Source organism: Lindgomyces ingoldianus (assembly GCF_010093535.1).
Source record: "Lindgomyces ingoldianus strain ATCC 200398 unplaced genomic scaffold BDR25scaffold_13, whole genome shotgun sequence".
NCBI lineage: Eukaryota > Fungi > Ascomycota > Dothideomycetes > Pleosporales > Lindgomycetaceae > Lindgomyces > Lindgomyces ingoldianus.
The window spans coordinates 576,745-591,255 of NW_022985174.1; the positions used below are offsets into that span (position 1 = coordinate 576,745).

General features: G+C 44.2%; 3 protein-coding genes across 3 annotated transcripts; 2 read left to right on the forward strand and 1 right to left on the reverse strand.

Moving 5' to 3' along the window:
• Positions 1-4,177: 4,177 nt before the first annotated feature.
• Positions 4,178-5,502, forward strand: BDR25DRAFT_313618 (uncharacterized protein; the record flags this gene model as incomplete). The annotated part of the gene is made up of 3 exons (XM_033691393.1): positions 4,178-4,222; positions 4,364-4,444; positions 4,618-5,502. The coding sequence occupies 3 exons, from the start codon at positions 4,178-4,180 to the stop codon at positions 5,500-5,502; spliced, it is 1,011 nt and encodes a 336-aa protein (XP_033548544.1).
• Positions 5,503-7,224: 1,722 nt separating this feature from the next.
• BDR25DRAFT_196737 (P-loop containing nucleoside triphosphate hydrolase protein) lies at positions 7,225-7,956 on the forward strand (the record flags this gene model as incomplete). The annotated part of the gene is made up of 1 exon (XM_033684347.1): positions 7,225-7,956. A coding segment is annotated over one exon (732 nt), but the record flags the coding sequence as incomplete, so codon positions are not given.
• Positions 7,957-9,230: 1,274 nt separating this feature from the next.
• BDR25DRAFT_354203 (uncharacterized protein) lies at positions 9,231-11,505 on the reverse strand (the record flags this gene model as incomplete). Its single annotated transcript, XM_033695271.1, has 12 exons — positions 9,231-9,293; positions 9,350-9,430; positions 9,489-9,526; positions 9,577-9,601; positions 9,632-9,904; positions 9,960-10,222; positions 10,257-10,322; positions 10,391-10,647; positions 10,714-11,039; positions 11,258-11,308; positions 11,347-11,386; positions 11,501-11,505. The coding sequence occupies 12 exons, from the start codon at positions 11,503-11,505 to the stop codon at positions 9,231-9,233; spliced, it is 1,488 nt and encodes a 495-aa protein (XP_033548546.1).
• Between the last annotated feature and the right edge of the window lie 3,006 nt (positions 11,506-14,511).

Here is a 14,511-nt window from a genome sequence, read left to right on the forward strand (position 1 = left end):
GCAGGCTGTGGGAAGGATAACTGGGGCTTTGGGGAGGGTGGTGGTGAAAGCGGTCCAATCACGGGCATGGAAACTCCACGTTCTTGCTTCACTGGCAATGGCTCCTTCCCCCGTGCACGAGCCCCTCCCCGTGTGAGGAAGGCGCCACCAGGTCCAACCATGACCTCCGCCGTACTGGAGACTCACTCGCTACTCATCATTCGCTGGCCAGCCTCTCAAATCTCTCAACTCCCTCCAAAATTGGGCGGGTTATGGCGTCCTTATCACGAACTACCAGGCCACCCTCACAAGCGTGGGCGGAAGACGCCAAGGCTATCTCCATCAGACGTTTGCCTCAACTCTGTCTTCAAAATCTGCGTCAGAGTCTGCATCAAAGTCTGCACATATCCCCACATGTGACAAATCCCCGTTGAACATCACACCTTCTAGAAGTTCCACGCGCCGGGAACGCTGGCAAGTCTGATGCAGCCATCAGGGATCTTGATCTTTCCAAAACATTTCCCCTCAGGCTCACGGACGGGGCCCTCTCCCTTCTCATCCGGTCTTCTTCAAGGCAGACTACCGGCAGTCAAGAGGCACAGCCAGATGCCTCGAGGTTGATTTGCGTGACTGGTGCAGTCTGGTCCTGCTATTAGTTAGTGTAATCCCGAACGCCTGATATTTGGCTGCAGAATCCTCTTCTACCTTCCCCATTGGGTAGTAACGGCTGTCGTACGGTGGCTTTGCCTTGACACGCCGTGGCGGACGCTGAGCAGCAAGTCTCACCAACAAATAGTGTACATTGTTTGTTTCCCTCAGGCAACTCGTATCAAAACTAGGTATAGTCCCCCCTCCATCGCAGCTTCGACACCACTCGCCCCTCTCTCATGACGACGATTTGAGTCCTCCAGATACCAAAAAGCAAATGCCCTACATAGTAGTTCCACCTCCAAAGCTTAATCCGGCCCAAGGCCACGGCAAATCGCTCGCCTGAGCTTGCATCGAATTCGTGTTTGCGCTATCGTCCACAACTCTCTTCCCAGCCGATGCCAACGCAGGCCCTAGCCTCTGATCTCTCTCCATTGGGAATCTGCTCAAATGTCCCGCATCTGATTTCGAACGCAGAGTCAGAATAGAACATCCTATTCCGATTGGGAGATGGAGACATCTCAGGTCCTGATGATTGGTCTGAGGGCTTGGCGAACAGTTTGCAGCCTATCGACCAGGCACGGTCTTTAGGTATTGATCCCTACTCACCTCACGCCCGGACTCTCCGTGGTCATCCGGATTCCTCAAAATCTCGAGGACGGGCTTGAAGAATTCGAATCACGATCTCAGACAACCAACCACCACTCTCGGCTTTGCAGTGACAGCTATCCAATCTCATTTACCTGTGTCCTCATTTACCCGACCCCAGGCGAACCACCCAGCTCAAACACTTTGAATGGAAACAAGTCCCGCAGGCATCTCTCCACCAGAAGGCTTCATTCCATATTTGCTTTGAGTTCTCACATGTCTACTGCAGCTTTTCAGCTAACGTGGAATATGGCAAAGGCAATGTAGGACGAGAATAGACACCCTGCTCGCGCTCTCCGTAAATTCTAGCAAGAAGTTTGATCGATCAGATCCGCCCTTCTACTTTTCCACGTTGGGTGTGAGCATACTATATTAACCCTGATCACGCAGACTATGCATTTTTATTTAAAATCTGCAGCTTCATTGACTCTATTATTTATGCTAGCAGAGAGAAGCGACTTTCAAGATGTCCTGTGATGGCATATCTTTTCCGTCTTCCACTCACTTATTCGCCACCACCCTGTCATCAACATTATTCCTCCAGCAGATCGGCTTTCGTACTACAGCCTGCACTTCTTCCATCCAGGATCGGGCACGACGAGCTAACTTTCGGCAATAGGCTCTAACACCCTTCTCACTTTCAGTGGCTTCGTCTCTGCGGCCTCCATCATCGGCTCCATCCTCACCATAGCCCTCTTTCACTCCACCAGAGAAATGGAGACACTCCAAATTCCATCCGCTTTCGTTTCTCTCCCGTTCTACAAGCGAGAACAGCCAACCTCCACTATTCCATTCTAATAGCTAGTCTCCCATATTTGCAAACTCTAATCCGTACGACTTCCGCAATCGACCATCTAGCAATATTTGTCTCCCGGACACACAAACGCTGCCGGCTTTAGCCTAGGAGTAATATCCAGTCCATGCCCCGGAGCGTTTCAGGGTGGACTCTTATTAAACCGGAATCCTCACTCAGACCAGTGTTCGGGGGCTGGACTAGTTGAATATCAAATGATTACCTCTGAACTTCGCAGTGTTTGGAAGAGCGTGTGTCGTTTCGGGGTTAAAGTCAAATTTCTGAGTCGTACCGCATAGCATCGGGTGTGCTTTCCCCAGTGCTACAAGGATGTCTATGATGTCGACCAGAGGGCTTGCGTCTTCAGGATCATGTGTTAGAGGAGGCTGTCGAACGTCTGGATCTGTCCCCGTTTTTCTTCTTCTTTCTTTCCTTTTCCTTCGGTGCCTTCTCTCATTCTAGGATGCTTTCAAGTTGGATACTAAGACTCACAGTGGCACCAAGCATCCATTTGACCGTGGTCTAAAACCTTTTTCGACAGCGCGATATTTTTGTCGGATACGTTAATCTTGAAGGGCCACTTCTGTAGCACAAGCCCAAGCCCAAGCTTATTCGACCGTTGATTCTTTGCTGGGCCTCCTTTCTGCCTCTTTGGCGATGGTTCTTGTTGCTCTAGTTACTCTTGTGGGCTCTCGTGCAAGGCCTTGTGCTCCTGCCCCTGGGGAGATTTAGATGGCGGCAAAGGTCGGGCAGTACGTAACATATAGCCATTGCTCTCTGAATGTGTGTTATCTCTGAATGTGTGTTAACAAGCTTTGAAGAGATGTGTGTTAACAAGCTTTGAAGAGAGGTGTTTTGGGGTGGCCTTTCCAGGTGCTTGGGTTAGATTCATTCCATGATAATAGGGGCAACTAGAGTCCTCGTGTTTCATATGGAAAAGCATTACTCATGAGAATTGTTCGCCCTGGCCTGAAGCACGTTTTAAATATACGGCTGCGCCTGATTTTACTGCGCGAAATTGAATCCTCAAGCATGTAACTTTTAGTTTTTATTTTTAGATAGCTAGGTACATGACGGAATTGTTCTTCCAGTACGAGATCGAACATCTATGGGCTTCATATGAGCTTTGAGTACTTGAAAGGTAGAGGGTCAAAGATATGAACGCACCACCAAAAATGAATGATATCAAGATGAATTGGAATGCGTCGCCAATGCGCATCCTCAAGAAAGGCTGGTATCTCAGGCCATGGGTTAAGATGCGATTGCAATCGAGGACTTGTGGTCGTGAATATTTTCCATGTCACAATTTTTATGATATTCAGTCAGCGAGTACCACAACTCTCGGGTTATAGCTTACCAGAAAAACTGTATTCCTCGACACATATCGTCCCGGAGACACAGAAGGGCGACGCTGCAGTAGCAATTAGTATCGTCTGTCTCCCTTACGCTTCTGGTGTTGTACAAAATGAATGCAGTAGCCACATCATATTGTGGGTTAACATGACAGAGTCTATGATCGCCGTTGGCACAGATTTCAATAAGTCCTTGGGTGGCAGAACCTGCAGTATGATGTTACCAAAGCAGAATGAGGAACTTACAGTACTTTTTGATCTACTTAGCCGCTGAATGGCCTTGTGTGGATATGCTTGCTGGCATAATTTCTAGGAGATCCTTCGGATATGCAGCGCCTGTCGTAGCCGCATACGATAGGCTGAATTCGCTATTCTGCGAGGCAGTTTATCAGACGATCCACTACCTCCTTCAGTTAGGGTTTTGTTTCTGCCATATGAATTCCACTTCTTTGTTCAAGATCTAGCTGCTTCTAGCAGGCAGCTCTTTGTCCAATCGTGTCCCACACGGACGCCTATGGCCGGGCGTCGAGCTGTTCGCGACAGCCAAAACGATTTTATTGCTCAAGGGGAATTTAGTGATGGTAGTTTTAATTACATTAACTAGTTTTCGAAATACTAGGTTCTCGCCACGTAAATACTACTGTTGTGGAAAGGTTGGATTGCATCAAAGACAAATCGAAGGCTGATGTGCGCCTGGGCAATGGAATGAATGCAGAGGCGAAGGGAGTAGGTGCACTTTTGATGACAAAGTTTTGTGATGAATCTGTTGGAGCGAGGGAGCTGTAGCAAGATTGCACTTTCTGTATGTATCGACGTGAAGTTTATTTGCACAACAACGCGGCAACAACCATATACTTTACTCACAGCGCATTCTCTATATCCCCTTGTGAGACCACTTATGGTGGTGATTGTCCATTTATCACTCTCACTATATTTATTTCAGACCAACCCAGCTCTTTACTTCTTCACCAACGACTCTCTCACCCCCCCTCCGCGGTATATTTTCAAGCCACAACCGCTTCTTGTAAGTTTCCAGACACTCAAACACCCAGGTTTACAAAGTACTCAGCTTAACTCGCTATGCCACGATAACCCAGATTAAAGCAGCGTATGTTGAGATTTTGACCCAGAACCACCCCCGATAAGACGGCAAATCTTCCTCCATTCGCGTGACCGCAAAACAATAAAGCCTGCAAGACTGTCATTCACGCGTGGAAGAACCTCTCTAGCACGGAGGCGGGCTGGGAATACAACAATACGCTCGACAACGATCCTCAGACCTCTCCACGGCCTGAAACCGAGGCTTTGGGCTCTTCAGAAAGCACAAACTCTTCCGAAATCGACGGAGGGATGGATGATTTGGAGATACCCACGACCGATGATCCGCAATTTCGCTACGCGTATGATGACGATGGAACTGAGATCCAGATCAAAGTCCGAGGCTGGAAAATGTCACTCTTCCTCTCCAACAAGTTCAAATTCATGAAGGATATCACTGATTTGACGTCGAAACTACCCCCATCGCAGATTTCGGGCACCGCACCGCGATGTATCAGCATGGAACTTCCGCTCAACCGTGACTCGTGGTCATCCGAATCACGAAGCCCAACTATTAACGAACTCACCATTAAAGTGACCAGCGTTCCGGCAAAGCTTCAGGTCACGGCTCTCCATTGCATGTTCAAGGAAATGGAGAATGCTTCCACGACGCTCACTCTCACCCTTCACGCAGAACAACAAAAGATATTCTGGCCAATGCCGTGGGAATACGGCTTTGAATTCGATATGAATTGGAAAGTGAAGGCTGACAAAGTCGCCACGTACCTCATATTCTCCGTCCCAGAGCCGCCAGTTCCAGAGCACCATCTAGGCTGGTTCCACCCTACTCCGGAACATAAACTCAAGCGTGACGAGGACTTGAAGACAGTAAACTTTGTGAACATGGGCGCGGAATATCGTCTGAAGATTCGGTATGGACATGTGACTATGTGGAGGTTGGTTGCAGTCGGATATAGAGGGCTGAATCCCGGGTTTGGTTGGAGCGATGCATATGGACCTGGGCCATTTGGGGTTGGAAGGTAAGATTGCAAGTATGTCTGGGATATCCTTTTCACCTGAACGCGGCTTACGACGAGTCGGTATTCCGTGATTGTAGTACAAAAGAGGAGAATATACGTTTTAGTAAGGAGATGGAAGGACTAAGGATTTGTAAAGTAAAGTTGGAAGTAGAAAGAAGTGCAAGAAAGATTAACAGAATACAGCATAAGCCAACTAGTGATAACTTGAACCTTAGAGCTCATTACTGAGTTTCAGCGTAAGGAAAAAATTAGATAACATGTTCAGTAAGAATTTCTAATTGTCAGCCGATTATATGAAAGCAACTACGACAGGTGTCCGTACGTAGCAGCAGCGTTACAGTCTGGATACTAGTTATCGCGCGAGAAGGATCACGTAACTATGTCACGTGATGTTTGTGCGCGAACCTCCGCCCACGAACATGTAGATATTCTCTTTTTCATCCGTACGCAAGAAAGAAGACAAGCAATGACCAGAAATATGTTGCCCACCCTACCTACTCCGTACGCTGTGCACACCGTACACTACTCTTACTCTTGCTACTTAAGTGCTCATACCATAAGCAGCTAGCTGAAAGAGCCCATTCAACAACAGGCGTCTTTGTTCCCTTCCATACCAGAATGAATTTCAACGTGCTCAAGCATTCTCTCAAGGGCCAACCCAATTGTATTGTTCAAAACTAACGCCAGTGTGTATGACAATGCTCTTTGATGTGTAAGGTGGTAGTTTAGGCCTTTGTTAGTATCACGCTATTGTAAAGAGTCATTTCCATTGTATGGTCGAGTGGAAATTGCAAATTCTGCAATTAAATGCAGGCTCCTTCCCCAGAATTAAGAATCCTCATTATACAACTCCAACGCAGCAGCCCTCAGCATTAAAATCCAAAAAAAATTCCAAAAACCTCGTTCACCATTTTCAAACGGATCATAGTTAAAGGACTCTGACTAATCATTCCGAAACCTTTCCACGGCAACTATGTCTGCTACAACCATTTTCCCTGGCATTGGAGCGCTGAAGTTCAGCCCCTTCCCGACTGTTCCCTCAAAATATGATGCCGAAAGTACGATCTTGGATATCGCCATCGCGGCTCCTGCTCCGTTCAACTTGCCTCTTGCTTTGTTACCCCTATACAAGATCGTGCATGGCCTGATCTGGAAGAAGAGGAAGTACGACATTTCAAGGGCCACATCCAAACTCATCCTCATTGGTAGTCTCGTAGTCAGTACGAAGCTGTTATGGGTTTGCGTCAAGCCATTCGTAATAGATAAGGTAACGTCAAGTGTGATCCTGAGGTGGGACCACCCTATGACGATACCTATTCAGGAGTGGTTAGCTTCCCATGGGAAAGGTAAAGTCGCACGGCACATACAGTTTGAGAATCCCGAATCCAAAAAACTGAATGATGAAAATAGCTTCTATGAATACGAGTACAAGACGGCTACAGACTCTGGTTTGTTTTGGTTCCGCGGCCACCCTCTCTACTTCAAACTTCATAAATCGGACAAGAAGGCCTTCAGGGGAGTAGATGAACGAGGAGGACATGAGGAAATAACTGCAGATACTATTTCAGTCACTGCCTGCTTATTTTCCGGCCAAATTCTATCCCAATTCTTTAGGGAGATTAAGGAGTTCTCTTGCCGGTTCGAAAGATCTTATACTACCATTATGGTTCAGGGAATATGTCCAAAAACATATGGTGGGAATGAAAAGGGCTGGAAGGTCTCCCGCCGTCCAACCCGACCTATTTCTACTATCGACTTAGACGAGGATATCAAGAAAGCCCTGGTCGAAGACGTCGAGAGGTACCTTAGCCCTGAACGCGCGCAGTGGTACGCTAATCGTGGTATCCCATATCGTCGAGGTTATTTGTTCCACGGGCCGCCTGGGACGGGAAAAAGCAGCATGTCATTAGCCTTAGCCGGGTTGTTCAACAAAGATCTGTATATGCTGAGTTTGAGTGATGTCGAGAGTGAAAGCGATTTGAAAGACCTGCTCGACACCGTCAAACAAACTCACAGCATTGTCCTCTTGGAGGACATCGACTCAGCAAGGATTGGCCGTGAGAACATGACCAAAAAGAAAGAAGAAGAAGAAGAAGCACACAAGAAGGGAGGCATTTCTCTTTCCGGATTGCTCAATGCCATCGATGGACCCAATGCACTTGATGGAACGGTCTTAATCATGACCACTAACAACCCTGAAACTTTGGACAAGGCCCTGATCCGTAATGGCCGAATCGATATGCAGGTTTACTTTGGTCCGGTTAGCCAAGTGGTCGCGGAGTCTATCTTCCTACGCATGTTCCAAAAGGAAAATGATAAGGAGCCCAATGAAGCGGTAGATGAGAATATCGCTCATCTTGCCCAGCAATTCTCCCTACAGATTCCGGATCGCAGTCTCACTCCAGCGGAAGTTCAGGGCTTTCTTATGACCCAAAATACCCCAGAGCAGGCCATCGAACGGGCGGCAAAGTGGGTCAGTGACATAGTAGCGGCAAAAGAGGCGGGAAAGAATATTATTGGTGGGGAGAACGCTCCTCCTGACGAAGAAGGGCAAAGCGATGACAAGGGAGAGGGGTCATCAATCCCTCCGAAGCCTCAGGGTGAGTGGAAGTTCCAGTACTGCTCTGCAAAGTATAGATTACCTATTAAATAGAAATGAATTTGAGTTGATTTTTTTTTAACTGTATGAAGGTGTGACATGATAATGTGGAAAGGGGTGGTTGTGGTGGAGGAAGAATCTTCGCTATCCACTTGCACGATTGCCGCCCTTACTAGGAGCGCTGATATAGGTCTGATCAACGCCTCAGACCTACCGGATAAGTCACATTGCTTATCCTTTGGGGTTTCACTTCAAAAGTTTCATTAATAGCGCAATACGTCGTGAGAAAAAGATATCACCAAGGAACCCCACATGGCTCGAAAATATTGCATGCGTCCGATCTGAACACGCAATGTACACTAAAATCAGCACCGAGGTGGCGATGTGACATCCTGCACACGGCTGTTACTGCGGTATTCTCTGTAAGGCTGTGCTGCTTTATCGAACCACTCAGCAGTACCTATGGCTCTTCTGTTGGCTCCTGCAACAGCCAGTAGTCCATCGGAAGTAGACCTCGGAGATCATTGCCCTGCTCCAATTTCTGAGCCCCCTTGGCGGTTTCTTCCTTTTAGTGATCTCCATAAAGTTCGTCTCCTGTTGCCGTGCGTTTTGCTTGGACTAGAAATACTAGATCTTGAACCAACTGTTCAAATCGCTCCAGCCTTTTGGAGTAGGGCTTCATTTGCGCCTGAGATGTGGCTAGTCTTTTAGTGGCCTTTTGTTAGTAGAATCTTCGAGGAATAATTGGCCAAGGTCTTTTTACTTTTTCCTTATCATGTTGGAAGGTGTTGGATAATCTGAATACATTCGATGCTCGCATAGCCAGTGTGTGATTTGGGATGCGTCCTATACTGGTGGGAAGTAATATTCCACAAATAATGAAACCCTTCATTATATTCCTAGGACTATGGGATATGATTGAAGGCCACACCTTTCTCGAATGGCTGCTCCTCGAGCTTCAGCATCATTGGAGGTCACAGCCCATCTGAACGGACTTACGTGGAAGCTATAGAAAGCTGCAAACAAACATTCCCCGGGCGCAGGCAGACGATGACCAATGTTATTGGAGGCCCGTCTGCGGTTTCTGAGACACCGCCAGCCATGTAGATCTCTGGCCGTGAATTTGTAGAGGCTTAGACTGAGATACTGACCACTTGGAGTTCATGTACAACGCCGGTCACCCCGGGTGTATAAATCTTGTTGGTATAGATGAATTCTCTTAACGCTCTGAAGGTTATAGTATAGTACCTACCCTACCTGGGCAGGGATGCGAGCCATGTTTCAAGATCAAAGAAAGGAAAAGTGGACTATTTGATAGAACAAGCTCGATCCGCTTCAGGGACCAAGAAATTGTTTAGAACATAAAAGAGACAGGCGGATATACAGAGAACTTCAAGGGTGCGGAGAACAACCGCCCAAAGGGAGATGTCTAGTAACTACATGACCAAAGTGTAAATACCTAGTCCCACCAGGGTTCACTCAGCTCAACAGCCACGTTAAGGGTCTAAGCGCGGAGTTACCCAAAACCAGCCACAACCCAAATCGACCTCCACACTCTCTTGGGAGATCCTAGTGAGCGATGGGGTATATCTCCACAATAGCCTTCTTGGTCCGAATGTGTCGTGAAAGGGAGTCGTTCCGCAAGTATTTGTTTCCACATGGATATTTGAATTGGATTTTTTGTAGACGATGCGCAGGGGTGGGAGCTTGACTGATTTCGGTCTAAATCTTTCGTATATGTGAAGCCCAGGCCGCAGGTGTTACATCTATTCGCCTGCCTGGCTTGGCTCTCGACCCGAAGCTTATGCTACCTATGTGGAGGTTAGCATTCATGTACAGATACACGTCGAGGGTTATGATACCTTCATTTTGGTTTTTATTCGCCGAATTCCCACTTTACCATCCCCTTGCACACCAGCAATGCCAGTGTAGATGTGATCGCCCACGCTCGAGCTCGATGGATTGTTAAGTTCAGTGGGGCAGGGGACTAAACCAGACGTAGAGGGGGTGCCGAATGCGTGCTCTTGCGAAATAGAGCTTAGAGGGCCCCTTTGTTTCGATTGATATCTTATTTGATGAATAAAGAGAACCATATTGTGTGCCAAAGCCAACGGTGTAAGGTTGGCTGATTCCTAGAGCCATTGATGAAAGAGATTCACGTCCAAGATCATCGAGGATCTCAGGGATAGATTGTCGTTCATTCTGGGGAGCCCATTTTGAAAAATCTAGTTCAGAATAAGGAAGTGATCAGATTTGGCAGCTCTAATCACGTCTAAACTCCTATTGCATCCACTGTTAGTTTCTCCGAGGTCGTGGTCAATGCATTCTGTCCACCAAGTGTGCTCCTGAGTGGTACTAAAACACGTGTTGTCACTTCCTACTCCTAAGAGCCAAATATCTAATATAGTAGTAGATGAAGGAGTAGTGGAACTCTCATAGTTATTGAGGGGCGGTACCTGATTATCGCTGTGGCTACGGTAAATATCCAGAACAGCCTGGTCAGGCCGTCTTCGCTGCTTTGGAGGGGATGATAGGTAGGGTGAATGAAAGCTGCAAACGTTAACACCAGGAGTGTTGTCTTTACGTGGCAAGATTACCTCAATAAGCACGATTCACAAGTGCTGTTTCAAACTGCAGTTATCTTGCAATGAACCCCGGTTTGGAGAAACTACTAGGTAGAGAATAGAGGCAGGAAGTTTGCTACGTTCTGGAGCCGCAAATGGAAAGTGGGCGTTGATTGAATGGAAAAAGCAACCAGGGCTTCCAACGGGCCGTACTACGGTCCGTACAAAGTGAACCGTAACGGTCACGTGAGCAGTACGAACGTACCGAGTTTGTGAGCCGTACCGTACGTTTAATGATGCCCTAGGTACGGTACGTAGTACGGACTGTATTACCCTTTTAGGAAGTTTGTATGGCGATTTTAGAGGAGTAGGACGGCTCTAGCAAAGAGCGGCCCTGCAGGAGCGTTTAGGAGGATTTCTAGAGCTCTAATTAGCTAAAAGTTTTGTAAGGACGCGTAAATCTCTTTCTAAGTCTTTTAATCTATCTATCTGCAGTCTGTTGTCTTAAAAATGCCTATTACTAACTATTTTCTATTGCAGGGCTATCCATCCACGCGCCTTGCTGCCTTACAGGCCTTATCTAGTTAATTAGATACCTCTGTCGCCCATTTTGCGCAGTCTTGCAGACTGCAGAAGTTAAGAGCCCTCTACACCGCGTCTCCTGCCTTATCCCGCAATAGTACACCGTCTGTGGCTGAAGATCAGTTGCAGCAGTTCCTAGAGGACTGCAATTGTAACGCTAGGGTTAAGTTTACAATTAACTAGAATAATATATAGATGTTAGACTTAAAACAGGCGTTGCCCTTAGCGCGATTAGGTTACTGCGTGAAGAACAAGACTACATTGCGAGGCAATTGTACGCTGTTAAAAGTATAGGCTTATAGCGCAGATTTAACGCTTATAGAGGAGTATGTAAAAAACAGGGTATACACTTCGCAATTAAGAGGTGTATTGACCAACAAGGGCGTGACTGTGACATAGGAGTACAATTAGTACCTGCCTAATTCCTAAGGCAATCCTCTGCTATCTAAAGAGGGCCTCTACAACTGGCTATATACTTCTCTAGAGAGCCAGGCACGGCAGCGCTGGTAGCGACAGATCTAGTATGCCGTAGGTCTAGTTTAAAGTATTACCTGTCTAGGATGCCCAGCTTTTTAGGCAAGGTAGGCATTATCTAGGAAGTGCAGGGTTAACAGCACAGTTTAGGAGTTATCTAGGACTGCCTAGTGCAGTCTAAGCTAGTCTACAACAGCCTAGGAAACACCTAAATAGCTAGTTATTATAAAGCCCTATTTTTTTTTAAGGCGCAACTTTATGCCTAAATCTAAGCTCTTTTTTAAGGTTTAGAAGTTATGTAATTTTATGTTACTTTAAATTTAATCTAAGGGGTTAAATACTTTTTACTAAGCTAAATCCTTTATTACACCTACACTCTACTCTGCGCTTTTAGTACATATTTTAAAGAGATTTTCTGCAGAAGCCCCTAGGCCTTCCTAGGGGTTTCTAGGGTGTTCTAGGGCCCCCCTAGGCTAGAGGACCCTATATAAAGCTCTGTCTGTTCTAGAGAGTTTCTATTCTAACTGCCTTTAGATTCTTTCTTAGCTAGCTACTCTAGCTAGCTATCCCCTGTCCTATTTTTAAGGCCTCTAGTTCTGTCTATTTTAATCTAGGCCCCCCTAGGCCCTCTAAGCCCTATTTTGCATATTTTACTACTAATAATGTCTTTCTTAGCTAGCAAGCAGTTAGATAGGATTACCTTAGCTATAAATAAAGCCCTAGCTACTATTAATCCTTACTTAACTTACCTTAATAAGATTATAGGCAGGATTATAGCGCATAAGCTAGGTGTAATTCTACTATGCTGTTTCCTTGTTAAGGAGGATTACAATGTCTAGACTTATAATACCTACATTTATTAAGGCTTGTTAAAGCTTAAGCGCACTAATAACTTCTTAAAGTGCAATAGCTACTATAAGGGTAGTAGAGACTGCTATTAAGTAGGTTATCCTAGGGCTGTTTATAGCTGTCTAGGGGTCTCTAAGGTGCCTTTTAGTTCTTTTTGCTAATTCTTAGGTTGTAGTGCCTAGAGGACTATTACTTAGTAATTATAACTATTATAAGCACTATCCTTAGTAGTTTTTTTTAGCTTAAGACTTAAATTAACTTTAGTAACACTTAAAAGTACTTACTAGACATTATTAAGGGTCTTTATAAAAAGGTTAATAAAGTTGTTATTTATTTTAATAAGTTTATAATTTTTAGCTACTTTTTAAACTTTTTTAGGTTTTTTTAAAAGTCTTTAGGGCTTTCTAGGGGTTTTTAGACTAATTCTTACTAGGCTTGTTTATAGCAAGATAGCTAGTAACGCTCTAACCCCTTTTTATGTTAGCAAGAAGGTGTTTAGAGACTTAGGTATTATTAGTCTTAGTAAGGCAAAAAAAAAAGCATTAGTAAAGTGTAAAAAAAGAATAGGTAATAATAATAGCTTAAGACCTCTTTCTTTAGTCTCTAAGCGTGTCTATACTATATGTTCTCTAACTTATACCTATCTAGGCTTTTTTAAAGCAGTCTAACTCTGTCTAGAGTACTTAGCTTTTTACTACTAATTTTAGTGTTTTTTAGGCTTAGGTTCTCTTCCTTACTAAGAAATTTTATAAAAGTAAGTAAAGCATATAGAAAACTAACTTTACTTATAATTTTAACACTTTTAACTCTAAGCAAAACATTTTTTAAGAATAAGGCAAGTTATCTGCCTTTATTTTTAGTCTTTTTAGCATTTTTTTTTCTTTATATTAGTCTAGCAGATCTAGGGGTCTCTAGGCCTGTTTAGGCTTTTTAGGATAAGTTTTACCTTTTCTAAGTTTTTACCTGCTATTTTTTTTTTTTTAGGATAGTTTAGTTTATTTTTGCATAGTAGTAGCTTTTTTAGAAATAGTTATAGCGCTTTATACTTTTTTTATATTTTCTTTAGTAGTTTACTTTTTTTTTAGGTTTTTTTAGTAAAGTTTAGGCTTTATAGTGCATTTATCTCTTTTTTTAGGGGTATCTAGGCTAGTCTAGGGGTAATCTAGACTAATCTAGTAGTATTTAAAAATAGGGATAGTAAAAAACAGGCTAAGTTTCTAAAGTTTATAGTGCTTAAAAGTTTTTTTTTAAATGTTTTAAGCTTTTATAGAGTTATTTAGTCTAAGTTTATTTCTTTTAGTCTAGTCTCTTTTAGCCTAATTTAGCTTTCCCTTTTTTTTTTTATTCTCTTTTATACTAGTAGTTCTACTTATCTTTAAAATTTATTTATAGCTTTTTTAGATATGTTTTTTGCTAAGAGTAGTTAGTTATTTTTTTTTCTAAACTCTTTTTAGTGTACTTTGTATAGCTATATTCCCTTATGCAGCTTTTAGTCTATAATGTAGTCTATGTTCTATATATCTGTTTCTACTTAGGGTATTACTGCCTTAGCTAAGAGTTGTTTGTAAGGTAATAAGTAACTTAAAAGTGCTAGCTTAAAAAGGCTAATATAGAATACTAGGTAGATCTAGAAGCTAGCTAGTAAGTCTAAGTAGTAAGATTAAGTTCTATGTATAGTAAAAACTTTTTAAAGGCTTATATATTTATTATCTAGCTTTTTTTTTAGCTAGAAGGTAGTAATGTTTTTAGTGCTAAAGTATACTTATGTCAGATTGAAGCACTGTTTCTGGGCTTCCTGAGATGAATGATGGGTTTGGATGTGATGTATGGATGATTGATTGATTTGTATTGATTGTGTTTATTTATCAATCCTTTTTCTGCTCTACTCGTGTTGCTCGGCTTTTTGTTCTGCCGATCCGAGTCCCTCGCGCACTAGCCCTATGCG